This window comes from Centroberyx gerrardi, chromosome 5 (genome assembly GCF_048128805.1).
Source record: "Centroberyx gerrardi isolate f3 chromosome 5, fCenGer3.hap1.cur.20231027, whole genome shotgun sequence".
Classification (NCBI taxonomy): Eukaryota; Metazoa; Chordata; class Actinopteri; order Beryciformes; family Berycidae; genus Centroberyx; species Centroberyx gerrardi.
This window is the reverse complement of record NC_136001.1, coordinates 19,414,206-19,434,579: the sequence shown is the minus strand read 5'-3', so window position 1 is coordinate 19,434,579 and position 20,374 is coordinate 19,414,206. Positions and strand designations below refer to the sequence as shown.

General features: G+C 42.2%; 2 protein-coding genes across 2 annotated transcripts; one reads left to right on the top strand and one right to left on the bottom strand.

Moving 5' to 3' along the window:
- Positions 1-847: 847 nt before the first annotated feature.
- Positions 848-6,183, bottom strand: LOC139932186 (SUZ RNA-binding domain-containing-like). The gene is made up of 4 exons (XM_071925890.2): positions 5,943-6,183; positions 4,159-4,208; positions 3,746-4,015; positions 848-3,611 (listed from the first exon to the last, which is right to left on the bottom strand). The coding sequence occupies exons 1-4, from the start codon at positions 5,991-5,993 to the stop codon at positions 3,497-3,499; spliced, it is 486 nt and encodes a 161-aa protein (XP_071781991.1). The 5' UTR covers positions 5,994-6,183; the 3' UTR covers positions 848-3,496.
- A 6,541-nt stretch (positions 6,184-12,724) lies between these two features.
- On the top strand, positions 12,725-19,100 carry fbxo42 (F-box protein 42). The gene is made up of 10 exons (XM_071925904.2): positions 12,725-12,847; positions 13,873-14,149; positions 14,415-14,531; positions 15,087-15,221; positions 16,031-16,184; positions 16,323-16,433; positions 16,587-16,683; positions 17,028-17,084; positions 17,204-17,320; positions 17,412-19,100. The coding sequence occupies exons 2-10, from the start codon at positions 13,879-13,881 to the stop codon at positions 18,468-18,470; spliced, it is 2,118 nt and encodes a 705-aa protein (XP_071782005.1). The 5' UTR covers positions 12,725-12,847; positions 13,873-13,878; the 3' UTR covers positions 18,471-19,100.
- The last annotated feature ends 1,274 nt before the right edge of the window (positions 19,101-20,374 follow it).

Below are 20,374 nucleotides of genomic sequence, written 5' to 3'. Positions count from 1 at the left end.
CTCTCTCTCTCTCTCTCTCTCTCTCTCTCTCTCTCTCTCTCTCTCTCATTTAGCAATCCCTCCTTCAGCCCCTTTCACACTGATTTCACTCTGAAACATGAAGAGGTTATCTCAAATCTTTATTGAACTCTATAATAAATTCAGTGATGTCTCAATCTAAATGGGGTTAATTTATATATGTTAATTTTAACTTTCCAATCAGCTGTTCTCAGGTCTCATCACCAATAGGGTTAATGGTAAGAAAGACAAGTAATTATATATATTTCATATGTGGATGTTTGGCTCATATCCTTTCTTGCGTTTTGAAGACTTTTTTTTTTACCGACCATATGCAACAGTAAAGTCTGAGGTTTAAATGTACTGTGAAGTTGTAAATGTTTGTTTAAATGTGTATCATTTGTAAACAATGGAACAAAAAAAATCTGTTTCGAGTTACAGTGGAAATTGTGATTCTTTTCGATCAGCAAGTCCTTTTAATAAATGTGTTTTTTATTACGAAATGTGACTTAGACTATTTCCAAGCCGACTGAGTGTAGAGTTAAAAGTAATACCAGCACCGGCCGTGCTCGGGACGGTTCTACCACAGAGGTTAATTTAATTTCAAGTTTTTATGGTGATTCAAACTAAGGTGCAACATTGTAAAACAAACAAGCTCCCAATTTAACTTCCAGTAATTTTACTCTAGAATGTTGATCGGCCTTATCACACACAAAATGATTTAATATTTAAAGTGTCCAATTCCTACAGCTGCTGCGTTCTGCTCAAGGTCTCATGTTTGTACAGTAAGACATCCCAGGTTGTTTCACAAAATATAAAAACAAAAACACCTGCAAAGTTGTATCTCTTATTTTTAGTGTCTTTATTAAAGGGTACTCAAATCTCATTAGTGTTTTTCAAGTTTCAAAATGACAAGAAAATGACATCAATTCAGCTTCAGATTGGACAGAAACAGAGCTCACTAGGTAGATCATGATGGTTATCTACTTCCAATTCTCAATTTAAATGACTACAAATCCTTTTAATCTCAGTATTTTAACTTGACCCCTGGGCATCCTGGGGGTTCCAGAGCACGCACTCTCCATGACACTGTGGGTCCAAATCCAGTTTACAACCTTGCATGTCATCCCCCCTCTCGTTCTGCTGTCTCTCTTCATTGTATATTATCTAAAGCAAAAATACTATTACAGCTGCACTAGGCAGCTTCGCACACTAGCGGCCTCAAAAGGTAACCGTATTAATTAAAAAGTAATTTTGAGGACTTCAATACCCAGAAATCATGTGACGTGATGTCAGTAAACTGTGCACTCCTCTGACCCTAACTTCCTCATTCTTAGTGGCTGGCAGACACTAGATGGGTGTATTTTTACTAATCTTGCTTAGTGCAGCTCTAAATATAGTGTCTAAATCAAGTAGGGTTCATTAAATGAGTTATTCCAAATGGTCAACCTACTGCTAGTGCCCTAAGAAATACAACTAGTGCAACATTCAACCAGCACTACCATCACTGTCCACTCTAAAGTACCTGAAAAAAAAGATTTCTTATGGTATTCTATGGCCTTATTGCTGGAATAGTAGGGTGTAGTGGGGGAGTAAAAACTATAACATCCAAGAGTACCAGCTTGAATGACATTTGTAACTGTTGTTGTTAAAACAGAGATCGTTTAAAGGCATACAAGACTCAACACATTAAGTTTATTACTTACCAGATCCCTCAAGTTTGAATTTCTGCCAAATTGAAAATTATTACTCTCCTATTAGGTTTTCTAACAAGCTGGCACTTTGTTTGCCAACTAACAACAGTATTCGATTAGACTCCCCTCTTGCTGAATTCATGGTTTGCCAACTCTTGTTCCAAGTCATTTCCACAACAACAAGTCCTGGTGTTAATCCTGTTAAATGAAAAACAACACAGGAACGACATGCACCAAAGCTTGGCAGTGGAGAATTTGATTTCATTCGAAAAGAGACTGATAAAAAGTTTACTTTGGCCTAATATTTTTTACATCAATTTTTTCGGTTTTCATCCCAGATTTACCTGACCCTAAACAGAATGTTTGCGGAAAAAAACAGAGCCTGACAAGCCTCTTTGATGCAACCAACAGTTTGGAGTCAGTAATAAGGTTAATTTTGTTCTGATTGAAGCACCCAACTCAATGAAGCCATCATCATCACAGCCATCATCCTCCATACTGGGCACCAACTAGTTATTTTTGAATAATTTGCTAATCATCTTTTCCATAACACACAAGAAAGGGAATATAACTGCTGCTAAAAGAGATCAGACTCTTCTTTGCTAGACAGATGCGTTACAGTTGGCTGTGAGAGAGGTCGAGCCCGGCTAGACGGATTAAAAACAGGAAGGCAACATAAATGCGGACATTTGCAAAGGATTACTTGAGATTTTCACTCCATTAATCAGTTCAACTTTTTCCAATCTGTAAAAACTTCAATATGACACTATCAATATAATTTTTCTATGCAGGCTACACCATCTAGTTTCTTATACACCACTGACGTCCTGACACAAACATTAAGAAACAATGTAAACTGTTTAAAACAAAAGATAATTCGAAACAAAACACAGCACAGGTAGTTAGGCAATTGGTAAAAATAATCCAGGGAGTAATGTAATAATTATTGCTTGAACAAGCTTAGACTTAGTGACACTCTGTCCCTCTCGTCCATAATCTTTGGCCACAGGCTGTGTGCCCACCGTGCGTTTCTTTTCTAGCCAGCAGTGCCAAAACAGACGCCTGTGGAAAGTGCTGGTTCTGGCCACTGCTGTTGCTAAGCAACTATTAAAAAAACCCATTTGAGCACGGTGCACTTTTACTAAAAGTGTAATTGTTTTGAGTTTCCAGAGCCTTGCTCTCTGAGTGCTGAAAACGTAGTAAACCTTCAGCACTGTCGAGCACTTCAGCACTTCATTTCCTCTGAAAAGAAGACAGAGAAGGCAGCGCTGTGGAGGCAGAGCCCCGGTGGACACGCAGCCATCATCCACTTTCCATCAGCGGAAAGGCCAGCTCATTCGTTTTCATGTCTCCAGAGAATTCCCACAAATTCACTAACTCTTCTTATTCTCCCTGGAGGGTCGGAAACCCGATGCCCTGGCTCTCAGAAGGCCAATGACAGAGAAGGGGAATCATAGGGCACCTCATGGTACGTCATAGGAAGTATCACAGTGTGTAGGGACCTGAGGCAAAACCCTGTTCACAGTGTGGAACACAAGGGGTTTACGATCCCCGGCTGATTTTCGCCAGCCCCTTGCAACGTTCCACACAGGGAGGAGACAAGGCGAATGGCAAAGCGCATGCCAGTGAGCAGAGTGGAGAGGATAGAGTAGTTTGTCTCATGTCCATATCTCTAACGTCTGTCAACCTTTATGTTATCCCACCACTCTGCTCTTCATACACAATGCCGCTCACACAGCCCCTGTAACTGCCACCCTACATGCCCTCTCAGGAGAGACGGATTCCTCACAGCAGCCGGCTCCTGTTTATCTGCAGAGGCGGAAGCCTGAGGTGCCATCCGGGCCAGTCGGTTGGCGGAGCACATGATTATTTGGACGAACTGGTTCTGATGGTTGTTGCTGCGCACTCACACGAATTTGCCTGACGACAGGAGGGGAGATGAAGAATAAATTAGTGCTTTTTCTACTTCGAACTTGTAAATCTAGATCTGTTCTTCTTAACTTAGAACTGACGTGGAGGTTATTTTTTGGGGATTTTCTAAAATAATGTCTTACCTGTCCTGGCATGGTTTGTCCTGAGGCGTGTCGTCAGAAGTCGCACTACCCAAAATTCGTTTTCGGGCTTCTGCATACTCTGCCTCCCGCTGGGCCAAAGACTTCATCTGCTGAGAAGGGCGGGAGGAGGATGCAGGGTTTCCTGCAGTGCCATTATTTGAAGGACGCTTCAAAATTCTAATTTGCGGTGGGGGGGCTGCAGGCTGAGAGTCGTCCTGGATTACAATAGCAGTCCGCATAGGTGAGCCACCCGAACTCAAGCTGGACTTCCTGCATAGTGGGGAAGTGAGAATAAAGTGCGAGAAGAATACAATTAATGGTGAAAAACTTTGCATCTACACCTTACCTATTTCAATTTTATTTATTTAGTTTTTACACATTTTTGGTAAATAAATTATTTTCTGTTTGCTTACTTTGCTTCCTGATTTATTTTCAGCTTAGCCTCAAGTCGTCTCTCTATTTCCTGCAGAGAAAAACAAATGCAATGAAAGAGATTGAAATGAATGTATGACATGTGTCATCTATAAATGACTGTAACATATTCACAGCTTTGCCTCACTGTTCTGTATAACAAACAAGACAAAATCAAGATTTTTAAGTTGCTGATACCTGAGAAAACATACATTTCAAAGCGGTTAGGACATAATTCAATCATCACAAACCAAAAATACCAAATTACCTATGGTAGGGGATAATCACCCATTAAATCTCTGGTCTCTGTTAGAGTAGCAGCTACTAAGCAAAGTTAGGCAGGTCAAATGTGCTGATATTTTGATATGTTTCTTGCACCCTAGGTGCTCAGAAATGTAGCCACAAACTACACCCATAGGACCACAGGGAGGCGCTCACGAAGAAAACAAATTGAATTTACTAAGAGATGTTTTCTTTTTCACAACAAGTGTGGATCTACACTGGATTTTATCTGTAGGCAGTTTGGACCATTTTTGAACAGACTGTTGCATAATTTCTATGCCAACAGGCTTCTTTAGTCAGAGACTAAAAGAACACTTAAAAATGTGATTCTCTTTCTTTGTGTTTACTTTCACACAATATTTCTGATAGTAGTTCAATGTCTTATCTAGGGTAAGCAGTTACATGCAGCTTCATGTCATATCTTGTTCACAACAACCTCTTTATACTAATGAGTATTCAAAATATCACCACGGAAACAAACAATCAGTGAACAGGACAAGCTACATGAATATCTCAGTATCAGATAATATCAGCTTATCCCAGCTATGCGATTCAGGTTTCTCATAATCAGGATAATTTAATGACCCAGGTAAGAGCTTACCTGGGTTATTAAAAACAGGATATCATGTTAACATGCAGCAACTCTAATATGGAATACTTGAAAATCCCAAATACTGACGTAATGTTGGAGTGCAAAAAAAACCTTTCAAACTTTCAAAACTTATCAATGGGTATGAAAAAAACTTTCTATTCACACCATATGGGGTACTGGTATAGCACAATGTGGTTTGGATATCTCGGAGCAACTACTTCAAAATGCTTTATATTGTAAAGAGTACCAAACTTTGTCTTTCAGTGACACACTGAAGGTTTCAGGTCTTTTATGCACCATGCACTCAAATACCAGGCTAAACACGGTATCAGTACGGAAGACTTTCTTCATGTGTCAGAAATCAAACAAAATGTCTTGATCTTCAATCTTTTGCACAGGGAAATATCTATTGGATCTAAATGAGAATAAGTAATATTTCAACTGTCTCTGTTCAATGACCCTAAACTAATGGGCCAAGTCTACATTGTAAAGGTAACATTCATGGACGTAGCCTATTACACTCAGTAACATTACGCTTAAGTTCAGGCTGTCATTTCCGCAATGGGCGGGTCCAAACAATTGGGAGAGAAATTGTGATATCGAAAAACCTCGCAAATTTACCAGCTAATTTAAATCCAACTTGGTAGGTGTTTTGTCGGGTTTTCCAAGTCGGGAACTCGTTTTCCAGCACATGAAATGAACGCAGGATCGGTTGCCTTAACCCCACTGTGGGGCCGAGTGGCCCGCAAGGCACAGCCAGGAAGCAAGCCGATTGTTTTTGATGAGAAAACAGGCTACTAAAACACTTTTTATGCCTTTGAAAGCCCCAGCACTTTGAGCATTACAAGCTAGCCGGCTGCCAAACTAAAGTCAGATTACAATCTAGCAAGCACAACACGTAGCCTTCCTCACCCCGCTGTCCGCCGCTTCTTCCCAGCTCTCTGCAACCTCTTCATCCTCCATGTTTACAGCACTGGTTTGTTTCCTCTTCGGTTCTGGCTAGTTCCCATCCGTGCAGAGGACGGTCCTCGGCGTTCAGGCAGTGGAGACCGCAGCAGCCCTGCGGGGGAGGGTTCACTAGACAACTTTTATGTTAAAAATACACAGGAGGCCGCTGAATATTAAATGAACAACATTGCAAAGGTTTGTCTCGCTGTGTGTTACTGCTCCGCTGGACGCTGTCTCCCTAAATGCCTGTTACTTTAAATTCAGCGTCACATCCACCTCGGTTATTTCTAAAATGGTCTCTGGTGTCGTCTACACACTGTTCAGACGGACCAAAAAGTTCCTCATTATCGTATGTGATTGTCGTTGGTTAGATTGGGCTTTCTATCTTCAGAACTTATTACCGAAACGGTCGCAAGGAAAATTAGTTGGACATAGCTAGTTTATTATTAACGGACAGCTCGCATTCAACCATGAGGTTATCGTCCAAACTCTGAAATAGTTTTAGTACTGACATTGACAGTGTTTAGGAGACGAGTGCCTGCGAAGCTCAACTTCACTACCTAGTTGTATGTTTATGTGACTCTGAACACATCACCACTGTCAACAACACAGAGTCGTTGCTAAAATCAGAGCACTGGGTTACCGAGGCTGCGGCGTCGGGAGCGCGCACGGTCCTCTGTGGGAGTGGGAACTTACCGCCAGCCATCTTCTTCTTTCTATTACGTTGTAGCAGTTGGTCAGAAACTTCTCGGTGCATTACCGCCACCAACTGGAATGTAAACCATTAAAAGGCCGATCGTGCTTCTGCTGTCTGGCGTTTGAAACGTCCTCATCTTAGCAATGTTTTTAAAGAGCTTCTTGCAACGCATTTTGACAGACAGGCTTTCATATAATTGGTTTTCCCTTGTTTGTGCTTGTCATATTTGTCTACTTGAGTAAGCCTTACTAAATTAAATTATATGTCACTTTTTGTCCTATTTGTTATTGTTTATGAAACACCTTGTAACAGTGTTTTGATAAATGCTAATTACAATAACAATGAAGAGAAAAAAGAGAAGAGAACATGAAACTCAGTGATCCCTGTAGGGAAACTGGGTCGTTGCAGCAGCAAATATGATAGGCCTACAGCAAAGAAAAACAGAATAGCCTATAAATGTGAATACAGGAGTTCTATAACATACATAGGCGGCAATTACAACACTAGACCATGTTAAGTACAATGCATGAATGAAAAGTATGGGGGGGAAGTATGGATTACAGCATTATTGGGGTGTGCAAGATAACAGCAGTAGAACTTTTTGAGGCAAAAAAATAAATAAATTCAGGATATGTAGCCTATGTAAGATGGATAGCCTACGTCATAGCCTATAAGAAAATATAGCCTACCAAAATAGTAAATACACCTCCATTTATGCACAATAATGTGTAGATTTTTAACACATCTAAGCATGGGCACATATAGGCTACATTCATTTTGAACTGAAAATGTGTTAGTAGGCTACATAGGCGGATTATGAGACAAGGGCCCCTGGGCACAGATACCTAGTAAGAGCCCCCAGTTGGAATCCTTTCATTGCACAGTAGGCCTACGCTATATCTTTTCATAGTTTACAAGCCGGCAGCCTCTATTAAGCTTTGGTGTTAGTACAACGAGGTAGAGTTGTGTGGTGCAGTAATACTACTACTGCTATAACTACTACTACTAACAGTTAGTCTACATTGACATTCAAACCTGGTAACATAGCTGAATAGTGTTACATAATTATTACTATAAGTTACGGTCACATCCCATCAGCCAAGCAGCTTCATATCAGACTGATGCATCATATGATTAATTTGCTCGATTGTAAAACATCTATCCAGGCACAATCTAGCATGAAGATAATCTTTGACCCCTGGGGCCACAGTCACATAACTAATAATAAAAATACCAATATACAGTAGGGTTAAAGGTCATGTAAAAATTTAGTAAGACCCAAAAAAGTAAACTGGTACCAAATTATCACATCTATTTTTAAGTAACTTCAACTATGGCTCCTAATCCAAATGGCTCAATTTTAAGTAGCTGTGATTTTGGCCTAAAACACTGAATTGAATATTGGGAGAAGTGAACATTTATTTTCTGATGTGAATTCAGCCTGATAATAATAATAATCAAATACTTTGCTACAGCATCAAACATTTGTGAAACAGCTGTTGATTAAAGTGAACACGAGCGATTAAAATAAAGTAGTACATTATAACTGCCATGTTGTAAGGTATGCATTTCCTCCTTTTATGCATCTTTTTTATGAATCTTCATTTTCCCAGCTTGAACAGGGTTTTTCCTGTTTTTACATAAATAAGAATGAACCCAAGCAAACCCCATTCAAAATGTCTCATTAACTGTGTAGGTATTAAATTGAAAAAACAAAACCGTCTTAGACCTATGCTTGCTATCAAAATTGTGTCAGAAGCAGTACCAGCAATACAAAGTGATCTTGGTGTTTACCTAGACCAGTTTGTGAGCGTCTCACCTGCACTCATCTGAAGACCCATCTGGTTCACTCCATGGCGCAGAGCGTGGGACATGGACTTTGACAGGTGGACATCTCTGTCCTGGTAGAGGAGGAGGCACAACTCATAACAGACACACACACACTCGGCTCTAACTGTACCAATGGTCTAACTATACTCCCCAAACTTGTTTCCACCCTTGTTTGTCTCTTTATATAAAACTATTGTAGTTTCCCATAAGTTCAGTTCACTTGTTCTATCTCTGTATGCTGTTCTCCATAGATGTAATAATAAAGATTTTGCTGAACAACACCTAACCAGAGAGAGGCTCATTTCTTCAACAGTGGATGTACAGAATAGCGATCTGAATGCTGAAAGCTTAGTGGTTGACATCAGACCCACTGCAACAACTAACAGATAACTGACCATTAGTTACTTGGTCAGACAGAGTTTTATGTCAAATATAACAATGTAGGAACAATACCATCCTCTGTCTAAATCTGTCTCAATCACATACTTATCCTATCTATATTCAGCAATATGTTAAGACATGTTTTAGAGCTGCATTATATAAATAACTTATTTTTGACTAAAATGTCAAATGGGACCTTATTATTCCAAGGTCATGATGTGACATCAGGATGAGGTAAATGTACCACACCGGTTCTACTTTCATTTCTGAGTTTGACAACAGTATTTAAATTGCAAAACCACACAAACAACTGATACGATAAAAACACAAAAACAACACAGCTTTTATATTTTCTCTACAACATTGTATGTCCAGCTGTCTTAAATTCTCTGCATGCAATGTTGTAAAGGCGGTAAAGAGCTTAATCAATCTCCTCATCATGGAAGGCTCCTTGGGCTTTTTGTGGAGTTTTTCTCTTTTCCATCTTTCTCTCCAGAGTCTCCCACCTCTGCCTCTCTGTTGTTAGATTTGAGGGCCTCCTTTTCCATCTCATCAGCCTTGAGATCGCTGGAAAGATTCTGGGCGGTCAAGGCCTCCTCTGCCTTCTCTTTCTCGAGCATCTCCTGGCGGAGGGGCTCCTTCTCATTCTGTTCCTTCAGCTTGATCACCAGCTTCTCCACCACCTTGAGCCTCATGGTCTGCTCATGGTCTTTCTTGAGCATTTCCTCCATTTTTCGTTGGAGGGCTTCCTTCTCCTGGTGGAGGGCCTCCTTCTCCTCCTTCTGTGTCTTGAACTCAGTCACAAACTGTCTGGAGATCATCGATTTCTTGCCAGTGTGCCTGCTTCATCTCACAGATCTTGTTTGTCATGGCCAGCTCATGGGCACTCTGGAGCTTTTCTTGGCACTCCTTCATTTCTTTGTGGAGGTCCTCATTCTGTTGGTGCAGGACCTCCTTCTCCTCCTTCTCTGACTTAAGGTGGAAAGCTCTTTTCCGCAGGTGCCCATCCTTCTCAGGAGAAGTCTCTTATCCAATATCACTTGGTGGAGGTCAATCATCTCCAATTGACATGTCTGGAGTTTCCTGGCCAGCGGCAGACGCGCGCAAATGCGAGGGCGAAGCGGTCGCGACGCACATGTGTCCAGGATCTACTGGTGATATTTCCGTACTCTTGTATTTATGCGGGCTTGGAGAGAGGGATGCATTCATGGCGAGATCTTTTTCTGCTCCATATATAGATCAAGAAGTAAAGCTACTACGACAGTTTTACTGCGATGGTAATCCATTATTTCAGATAACTACTAACAAACGTTGTGTGAAGTTGTTGTCTTTGGTTGCTTGGCAACGCCAGGCGCACCCGTAGTGCAACCGTCCAAGCGCACTTGATAAAAGTTCGGTGTTCACTGTCCACTCAGCGCGCCTCGCATTTTCCAAGCGTTTTAGAGCGCTGCATGTGAATCGGCCCTTATGGAGCCTTTCTCTGAGTTCCTCGATTTCTTTGCGGAGGTCATCGTTCTCTCTGCAGAGGAGTTCTCTGCTTGAAGGTTAGTGGCCTGCTCACGTTCTTTCTGGAAGGCCATATTCTCCTTCTCACAGGCCTTGAGTTTCATGGCCTGCCCTTTAATTTTCCCGCAGAGGTCGTCATTCTCCCGGCAGAGGAACTCATTCTCCTTGTCTGCCTTAGACTGCTCATGTCTGTAAAAGGCCTTCTCTCTCTGGGGAATTCTGGGCCACTCCTTTTCTTTCTGGAGAGCCATATTCTCCTTCTCGCAGGCCTCGAGTTTCATGGCCTGCTCCTTCATTTTCCTGCGGAGGTCCTCGTTCTCTTGGCAGAGGAACTCATATTCCTTGTCTGCCTTAGGCTGCCCGCGTCTGCTTTTGGCCATCTCTTTCTTGAGTACATTCAGTTGTTGCTGCAGGCCCATATTTTCCATAGCACAGTCCTCAAGTTCGGAGGCCAGTTCCTTATAGTTTCGCCGGATGCCCGCCTTCTGTGCTTCACACGCCTTCAGCTACCTGGCTAGCTCATAGGGATCCATGGTCTCCTCATTGTTGAGTTGTTCTTTCCGCTCCATGTCTTGAGAAGAACCTCCTTCTCTTTGAGGAAGCCTCTAGCAATAATCTGTCTCTAAAAATATCCTGTTTCTCAGAAAAGCGCACTGCTCTCTTTTCTCGACGTAAACAGTCACCGTCTTTGCACAAAATGAACCTTTGCTGCATGCTGTTTTCTGTTTGAGTTCCAATTGTGTCATAAAGAAGAGCATGAGCAGGCAGTGTGATGTCAGTGAAAGTTGAGAAAAGATTCCAAAGATTCAAAAGATGCACAATTTTAACTCCAGTGAAGTTATATGACTTATATGTCTCAAACGGCAAAAATGCCGCCTATGTAACATAACATAATGTTAATCATGCCCAAAATATCCATGGCTTCTAACCCCGCCACCAAGTTATTTGTCAGCAGTGTTATTTTTTAGGTCGACGGCAGTGTCTTTCCGGTGGAAGCAGCAACTCTGTCACATCAGAAATGGAAAATCTTAGAGCAGAAATACTTAAAAAGTTAATAATCTGGCATCAGAAGAGAAAAGAAAGAAAGGAAAGAGAGGGAAAGCAAAGGGACACAGTGAGTTCCACTTTGCTGAGTTGCACTTTTTTTTTTTTTTAGTAAGGTGAGTCTACGGTCCATGTTAGCTTAATTTTCAGATCGAGGCTACACATCTCTAGCTAATGTTGACTGTTTCAGATGAACAAATGTTAAAAGCAGCAGTGGGAGGTGAGTTTAGTGTGATGGGAACCCTAACCCTATCCCTTCAAATTCATATTCAAAATGTTTAAATACAAAAGTGAGATGAACATATAAAACTATTGTATGCCCTCATTGCGTATATAATATTGCTATGCCTATTATCTTTTTTTGTTATTGCACTTATGGGAGAGAAAACTAAATAAACAATTACAAAAGAATTACAAGGTGCAAATACATATTATTCTAGCCATAAAAAACATATTTTAAAGTGCAAAATGCCTCGGATTGCCTGCAATGCCCTAAAATCTACTGTATGGCCACACAGTAGCTGCATGGTTTATGACTCAGTGGGCCCTATTCTGACAGATCAGGAGTGGAAAACAACATTTTGGGGTCTTCGTAAACCATGACTTTACATAACGAGGCCTTTGGACAACAATGCAGCGCTTTACTGCTGCACTATAGATAAACTGAGGGGAACACTCACTTTGACAGTGCCATGATGACACCTTCAAAACAAATGTTTAGGTTATTATAGGGGGAATTTTGGGGCTGCAGGGCCCTTTGACTGCAGGGCAGTAAATGTAAAGTTAGTGACAGCATCATTGTGTATCAGGCTCTGGCTTAGGGGCCCCCCTGAGCTCTTGGGCCCCTGGGCCTGTGCCCGGTTGGCCCGTAATCCATACATGGTAGGCTATAGTTGCTACTCATTGAAGAGCTTTTTATACAGATGCTTAGCAGCAAGACATTTACACAGATGTGTATGTGAAATGTGAACCCATGTAGCATGTGTAAGCATCATAATTGCAAGTTGATTTTTTTCAACGGACTTTACTGTTTTGGACATCATTCCAGGGTCCAGAGATAAATGAGGTGTGACAGACACCTACCTATTGAAACAAAAATCAATCTGGATATTAAATTATTTTAAAGATTTGATGAAGTACCAGGCAGAAGTGGCTCCAGGTGATGATAGTAAGTAAATTCAGGCTGTACAGTGTTTGGGACCAGGGGACCCACCTTGGTACCACCAACCAACCGTCACAGACACGGCGACTTCTGCCTGCGTGCGCGCGCCCTTCATGTTGCGGAGGATGCTGTTCCAGAGCGGAAGATGGCGACTGTTTGGAGTCTGCAGATGAACCACCGAAGCTGATATAGGGGAGGAGAGGGAAGACGCACATTTCGAGCCCGGAAAAGACCACGTCTAAAATAACGGTGACTATTAACTCTGCCACAGTTGTGAACTTAAATGGATAACACTACACTGAGAATGCCTGACAAAGTATCTAACGTTAGAGGAGCTAATTACTGTACACAACCTGCCTTAGCTAGCTAACGTTAGCAAAGATTATCAGCAGTAGCCAAGATAGCTAACGTTAGCTAGCGTGCAACTCAGATTTTGACTGTTTCCTGGATGGATATCATGTCATGTTCAATGATGGGCACATTTACCTAGCGTTAAAAGTGACGTTTTGCCAAGTTTTGCAACGCAGAATCTTTAACTAGAAAACGCGTAATTTATAAACACCTTTAAAGACCCATTGATGTTAGCTGACGATGTAATGTTAACGTTAAGTCAGCTAACGCTAGTCCTAGTTCGTCTCTAAGGACCAAGCCCCATATGTTGTGTTATACAACCGGTTAACGACGACTAACGTTAGTCAGTGAAATGTTATTTTGGTTGCGTCTTTTGGCCAAGGAAATTTCACAGGAGTCATGTATTTGCTAGCTAGTTAGCTTTGGGTGTTAGCTAGCATTAGCCATCCAGCGTTTCGTTCATGAGGTGGCAGCTAACGACAGCTAGCTGTAGCTAACGATATGTCAGGGACGTGCTCAGACCTATGTGCTGTGTGGAGGGGGCAGCTGCTCAGTCCAAAGAAAGGGCACCACCCGTCTCAGACAAAGGGTGAAAAAATGAAGAATTCTGCACACTAAATCTTTTAGTATCGCTTTGTAGTTTCATTTAGTTTAGCTGGGACAAAATGTGTTCCAAATTTATGTTTAACCCTTCTATCCACGATAACTCTGGCGCAATAATCCAACAAAGAACATATGGTTTAGGTGTGAAATAAAATAGGCAAGTAACCTAGGAATTGCTCACCTGCAATGAGAGCTGCAATGAGCTGTTTTCATCTCTCTGGTAACCTGAATATAGTTGATGGTGGGTGATGCTGAACATCCTCCATCATCATGAACGTTAGTGACTCCATCATTACCATGTCTCTTTTATATCTCAACAGACAATAATGTCCCACTCCTCTGACAATGAGGATGGATACTTTGTTGCCATGGATACAGAGGAAGATGGTTCAGAGCCTGCTGGGATAACAGAAGAAGCAGAGGCAAATATGGGGTCCAGCAGACAAGAGGGGAACATGGAAAGTGGTGCCAAAGGCGGGAGAACAATGGTGGAGTTGCCAGAGGAAGTTCTCGAATACATTCTATCCTTCCTCTCACCTTACCAGGAGCACAAGACTGCTGCACTTGTATGCAAGCAGTGGTATCGCCTCATCAAAGGTACGCCGGTCATATCTGCATGAACTTAAGTCAGGAGGTGGATTGGTGAACTCCATTGTGTGCACATTGACATTATACTACTATCAGTAGGTATTGAAAGGCCATTTATTAATCGTTAACAAGGAGAGTTCAGAAAGTATTGTGACTCAAATCAAATCTGCTCATCCTTCACCCTGGATAGTTTGCAGGTGACCACTTGCAGACCTCCAACTGTAAATACTTTAAAACGTTTTTCTGATGCTTATTAATATTTTCTCCTACCTAGGTGTTGCTTATCAGTGCTACCATGGTTTCCTGAGGGCAGTCCAGGAGGGAAATATTCAATGGGAAAGTCGCACATACCCATATCCGGGAACACCTATCACTCAGCGCTTTTCACACAGTCAGTATATGCTGCTTTACAACACTTCATGATTTGATTTACACAGTGTAGAATGAAACTGTTTTTCCTCAATTTTTGCTCAATATGTTTGAGCATGTATGAAGGATGTATATTTATGCAATCCGTTTGGTAATCAGCTGGACTTCAACAGTGTTAACATAGATTGAGAGAGTTTTCACATTGTTTTATTGTTTTATATTTATATTTTTCATGTTGATGCAGATTTTTGCTCATCAGATTCAAATTTGGAAACTCCTCCCCTGAGCTTGTGAATCAGCCAGTTACATTGTCCTATTCTTACACCATTCCTCAAGGTTTATAGGCAATTTAGTTTATATGCTAATTTTTCTGCTGAGCTCTGTAGAAAAAGCAGTGGTCATATATATGGATATAATCACTAGAAAACATTACATACTTTTGCCTTGTGCACACCTTTTGATTTTCACCTCAGAATCAGTTTTACTCTGCTGTTCCAGTATTTCTTCTGCTGATTGTATATGGAGAAATTGTATTTGTTTTCCATTAATGGCTGATGTTTATCTTTTTTGGTTGCAGGTGCATGTTATTATGACTCAAACCAGTCCATGTATGTTTTTGGGGGTTGTACTCAGAGTAGCTGCAATGCTGCCTTCAACGATCTTTGGAGACTCGACCTCAATAGCAAGGAGTGGATCCGCCCTTTAGCCTCAGGTACGAGTGCTTTACAAGGTTTAAAGACCCCAGGAGCTCATTTCATATGTGGCTCTGGTAAAAACTAACTAAGCATGGGACTCATGTAAGTTGTACTGTCAACTGCTAGTGAAATGCTTAACGGCAGCAAATGATTACACAGCATTTGAGGAGGTGGCAATAAAAAACGAAGAAGCAGTGGTGAAATAAGATTGTAGTCAAACAGATTTTATTGGTGCACTTGCATTTTATTGCTGGAACCTTTTTGGATTATTGTGCCTCTTTTGAAATTGCATGCTAAAGATGAACTAAGAGAACACTGTACATATGTCACCTTGAAACCCAGAGCTTGCTAAGAGATGTCAGTGAAAATGTTGCACCCCGAATGCAGGATGAGTTGGCTTCAAACAGCATTTACCGCGAGAGGGCTGGATTTGATGCAAATTTCTTTGTAGGCATAATTATTTTGCAAATGTTTTTGTTTTTGGCTGATGTCATCAAAAAGTAAATTTTCATGTCATGAGGGTTTTAAACATAATGCCTATGCTATTCCTTGTCACTTTTATATGAAGGGAGATGAAAAGCATTACTTGACATTGTGGCTGTCTGCTAAGTTTTCCTTTTCCATTTGATCATTTTCACATTAGGAAAGCAAAGTTCAAGTCTCGATAAAAACAATTTTTATGGATTTCTGAAAGTTATATTTTGTGCTATATTTAACTTGATGTCAGAACTATACATAGACACCAGTATCTATGGATGCATATACAAATATTTGAATTTTTAGGTAAAAATAGAAAGAATCACACCTTTGCTCTTTTCTTAAACAGGCTCTTACCCGTCTCCTAAAGCGGGAGCAACTCTGGTGATGCACAAAGACCTGCTAGTGCTGTTTGGGGGCTGGACTCGCCCTAGCCCTTATCCACTGCATCAGCCGGAGAGGTTCTTTGACGAAATCCACACATACTCTCCTTCAAAGAACTGGTGAGGGAGAACGCAGTGCTGGAAGTTAGAGGATGTGCTCGTACCTGCTGATGAAGAAGTTGAACCTCAATGTTTAGCTTTTTCATTAGTGCTTTTCCTCTGTCTTTCTGTGATTCATCTGTTTGTCTGTTGTCTCAGGTGGAACTGTATAGTAACAACTCATGGACCTCCACCCATGGCTGGCCACTCTTCCTCTGTAATTGGCAACACCATGGTGGTGTTTGGGGGATCACTAGGCGCACGCCAAATGTATGCCATTCTTTGCATTTTATTACATTTTATACAAAATAATAATAAGCTTAGAATCTGTTATTAATTTGTACTATTAAGCTTATTAGTGAATGTAAACAATTGCTGTCATACCTTACCGTGTTACTGTGCTCTCTGCTGGTCCCTGATCAGGAGTAACGAGGTCTGGGTTCTGGATCTGGAGCAGTGGTCCTGGTCCAAGCCTCCCATATCTGGCCCATCCCCCCACCCACGAGGAGGCCAGTCTCAAGTAAGGAGGCGTCAACATTTAGGCTAGGCAATATATAAAATAAATACTACTCTTAAAATAAAGACAAAATCTCTGGGTATTCTACATGTTGAAATATTGAAATGTTGAGAATGCACACCCAAAGAAGGTGCAGGTCCAGTTAAATCCAAAAGAAAGGTATCAGGCCACACACATCTCATGCAAAAGAAATAAACCATTTATTGGACTAGGCTACCAGGTCTCTGCCTTCATCAGGGTACAGTGTATTCTACATGTTGACCATTTCCATAAATTAAATGATGTTGGGTGTTATGTGACACATGAAATGGAATTGTACCTTTTAAAATGTCTCCCTTTTTTCTTAGATTGTGATTGACAATGAGACTTTGCTTATCTTGGGAGGCTGTGGTGGCCCTAATGCAGTAAGTTTCTTTTTTTTCCTCTATTGTAGCATCACCAATTTAATTTGTATCTGCCAGCAAAGGTTGCATGTGCAAAGACACTTTAATTTTGACTTTAACTCTGGTCTTGTCTCCCCCAGCTCCTGAAGGATGCCTGGCTCCTCCACATGGGTGCTCCACCTTGGACGTGGCAGCAGCTGCAGGTGGAAAATGATGACCATGGAGCCCCTGAGCTTTGGTGTCACCCAGCTTGTAGGGTAAGTGTGGGTCTTACTGTTCCTTCTTTTTTGTGCATGATCATTAAGTCCATGGCTCACATGCTTCTCTTATGTTCAACTTTACCTCCAGGTTGGCCAGTGTGTGGTGGTTTTCTCACAGGCTCCATGCGGCCGCGCACCGCTCAGCCCAAGTCTTAACTCTCGGCCCTCCCCCATAAGTGCCACACCTGCCCCTCTGGGCCCCGAACCGCCTTCCCTGCGCTCTCAGTCTCCTGTACGGAGTGGGGCTGCCGGTGTGGTCCTGGGAGCCGTTGAGGAGGCTCCGTGTGTAAACGGCCGATGGGGCACCCTGAGACCCCGGCCTTCGGCCAGAGGAAGTGCCAGAGACGGGAGCCCATCCTCTTCCCAGCAGCCTTCTCCTTCACAGGGGCCGGATAGCCCGCCTCTCCCTCCACTTCCCCCGTTACTAAACGGATCCTCCCCCTCACCCCGGACCAGCCCGGCCCAGGCTGCATCTCCGCCCTCTCGCCCTCACCCGCCTGCCTCCTCGGACTATGGCTGGGAGTCTCCCCCATCTGCCACACACCACCCTGAGGTGCCCAGCACCAACGGCCTACACACACCTCCTACAGGTTCCCCACGCACTCCCCCAGGAGCAGTGTCCCCCGCTGCCTTACGACGAGGTCTGGAGGCAGTGAAATCTTCTTCATCTTTACCATCTTCATCATCATCATCATCATCATCCCTCCAGACACAGGGAGCTGCTCCTGGGGGAGGAAGTGGTGGAGGAGGGGCAGCTCCTCCTGGAACGCCCCCTTCATCATCCTCCAGTCCTCCGCAGGCTGCTGGAGCTGATGGACATGCTATTCCACCTATTGCACGGCGTCTTGGCCATCACCCACCTCAGAGCCTGAACGTAGGGAAACCACTGTACCAGTCACTCAACTGCAAGCCTATGCAGATGTATGTTCTGGACGTGTCCCGGGCCAAAACGGCTGGCGTGGTCTCCTGGAGAGTGTACGGGAACGGGACTCCCGCTGCCGTCACAGGCCCACCTGAGACCAGCCTTCACACGGTGGTGCAGGGCAGGGGGGAGCTCATTATTTTTGGGGGCCTCATGGACAAAAAACAGAATGTGAAGTATTACCCTAAAACCAATGCCTTGTACTTTGTTCGCGCTAAAAGGTAATGCAGCCACAGGCGGGAATAGGATGACAGACGCTCCACCCTGTGGCCACACAAGGGAATTGACACACAAGGCCTTTTTCCTGTAGAAAGGATTATGGGAAAAGAACATAATCATTGTTAGATGTTCCACTTCAGACTTACACTACTCTCCCTTCTGCCTACTGCAAGCGTTCAAAATAATACAGTTTAACTACACTTTGATAAACAGCATTTGGTTGAATGAGCATCCTGACTTGACCGTGTGTGTGTGCATCTGTGTGAGTGTGTGTATGCAGTGATTAGAAAGGACAGGACTATTTTGTTGTTCCCAAAAGGTGATCTACCATAGAGTGACATTTGTTTTTCTGTATCTCCCTGCTCTGAACTCTCAAGAGAGAAAAGTTGGAAGAATGGACATTGTTAAGAGGAACGGTTGATGACTACCTTGCTTTTTTATCACTCTTTAAGCCTGCATTGTTTACATTGACAACAAAGTGTGAGAGTGTGTGTGTGTGTGTGTGTGTTATTATGTGAGCATGGTGGTCGTTAAAAGTTGTTTGTTGACTAATGTGTGTAGGGGGGCCATGGCGGGTGAGAGATGTTGCATTGTACTATAAACAGTTAAACAATAAAGGCCTCCATGTCTTCTCTGTCACAGTCTCACAATGTCTGTTGTCTATCAAACAGCAATGCATATGTTAGTACTTTGATACATGAATTCAGAACTCTGTGCTGTACGTAATGGATGATGCTGTTAGGAGTGCTGTTAGTTTATTGCTGAAGAATATCAGCCTCTAGTGGTTCTAGGTGTATAACACAGGAAGAAAACTGAGACAGAGGGCCTGTCCCATTACCCACACTTGCGGTTTTGTGTACTGAAGTGCGTGTTCACGCGGCACCGAGTATGTCCCATGTCTGAAAAATACCAACACGCAGTACACTTATCCCATATTTAATGGACCCATACCATAATACCGCTTCGGAGTAGTATTTGGTGCTAAGTGTATCCCACAATTCATCACGTTCAGGAGTCCAGTCTTCCTAAACGGTGAAGGGAGAATTGCCAAGATGACGGGAAATAAAACTTTCCAATGAATTTTGTATCAAAGCCATTATATTGTTCTTTTTTTGTACTTGCCAGTTTGTTTATCCCTTGTATTTATCCTTTTTGTTTTGTGAACCACAGATGAATGATGTAATGATTTTTCTGTCATGTTTTTATCCTGCCTGATGTTGTATCTTTTGGACATTATTATTATTATTATTAATAACAATAATAATAATAATATTAATAATAATTAAGAAACCGCAAGTGTGGGTAATGGGACAGACTACTTAGTTCACTCATGTACAAAATGTTTCTTCTCCCAGCAGAAAATACTTCCATTAATTGAAGTATTATAGTTCTTTGTTTTGGTTCTCAGACTAACCATTTTTACCCTTGGCAGATTAACCCTGTTCTGACATCTGTCTCATGGCGCATTCACGTGCAAAGTGGGACACACGACGTGCGCGTTCATGTGGTTCTTGGTCGGAAATAAAAACAAACACTGTAGCATAATATAGCCTACATTGTTTTGTTTCTTTTGACAGCTTCGTGGCCAAGACCCAGCTAGTACAGGCAACAGGCACGTGCTAGTTGTATTCAACGTCAAAATTTGGTAGATGAATCACATGCAGTGTAATTTGAATAGTTTATTACTGGCAGCAAACAGGGCAATGTTGTTGTCATCCATGTTAGCCAACGCAGCTACATCACAACTCGGCCAATTTGTCTTGCATCCAGAATTCCCGACAAGGATCATCGACATGGTGAGGCGTTCAAGTGCTGCTTCCTGGTGGGAAAGCCGTACATACATATATAGTTTAGTCATTAGAGCTTGGACACTTTCTCCATTTTCCACGAGACGGTCCACCCCCTCTCTG

Coding starts and splice junctions, on each gene's coding strand:
- fbxo42 (XM_071925904.2), top strand. CDS start 13,879: ATGTCCCACTCCTCTGACAATGAGGATGGATACTTTGTTGCCATGGAT. Junction 15,222..16,030: donor GATCCGCCCTTTAGCCTCAG/GTACGAGTGCTT, acceptor TTTCTTAAACAG/GCTCTTACCCGTCTCCTAAA. Junction 16,434..16,586: donor TCACTAGGCGCACGCCAAAT/GTATGCCATTCT, acceptor GTCCCTGATCAG/GAGTAACGAGGTCTGGGTTC.
- LOC139932186 (XM_071925890.2), bottom strand. CDS start 5,993: ATGGAGGATGAAGAGGTTGCAGAGAGCTGGGAAGAAGCGGCGGACAGC. Junction 4,209..5,942: donor AAGAAGCGGCGGACAGCGGG/GTGAGGAAGGCT, acceptor TTTTCTCTGCAG/GAAATAGAGAGACGACTTGA. Junction 4,016..4,158: donor AAAATAAATCAGGAAGCAAA/GTAAGCAAACAG, acceptor CCCACTATGCAG/GAAGTCCAGCTTGAGTTCGG.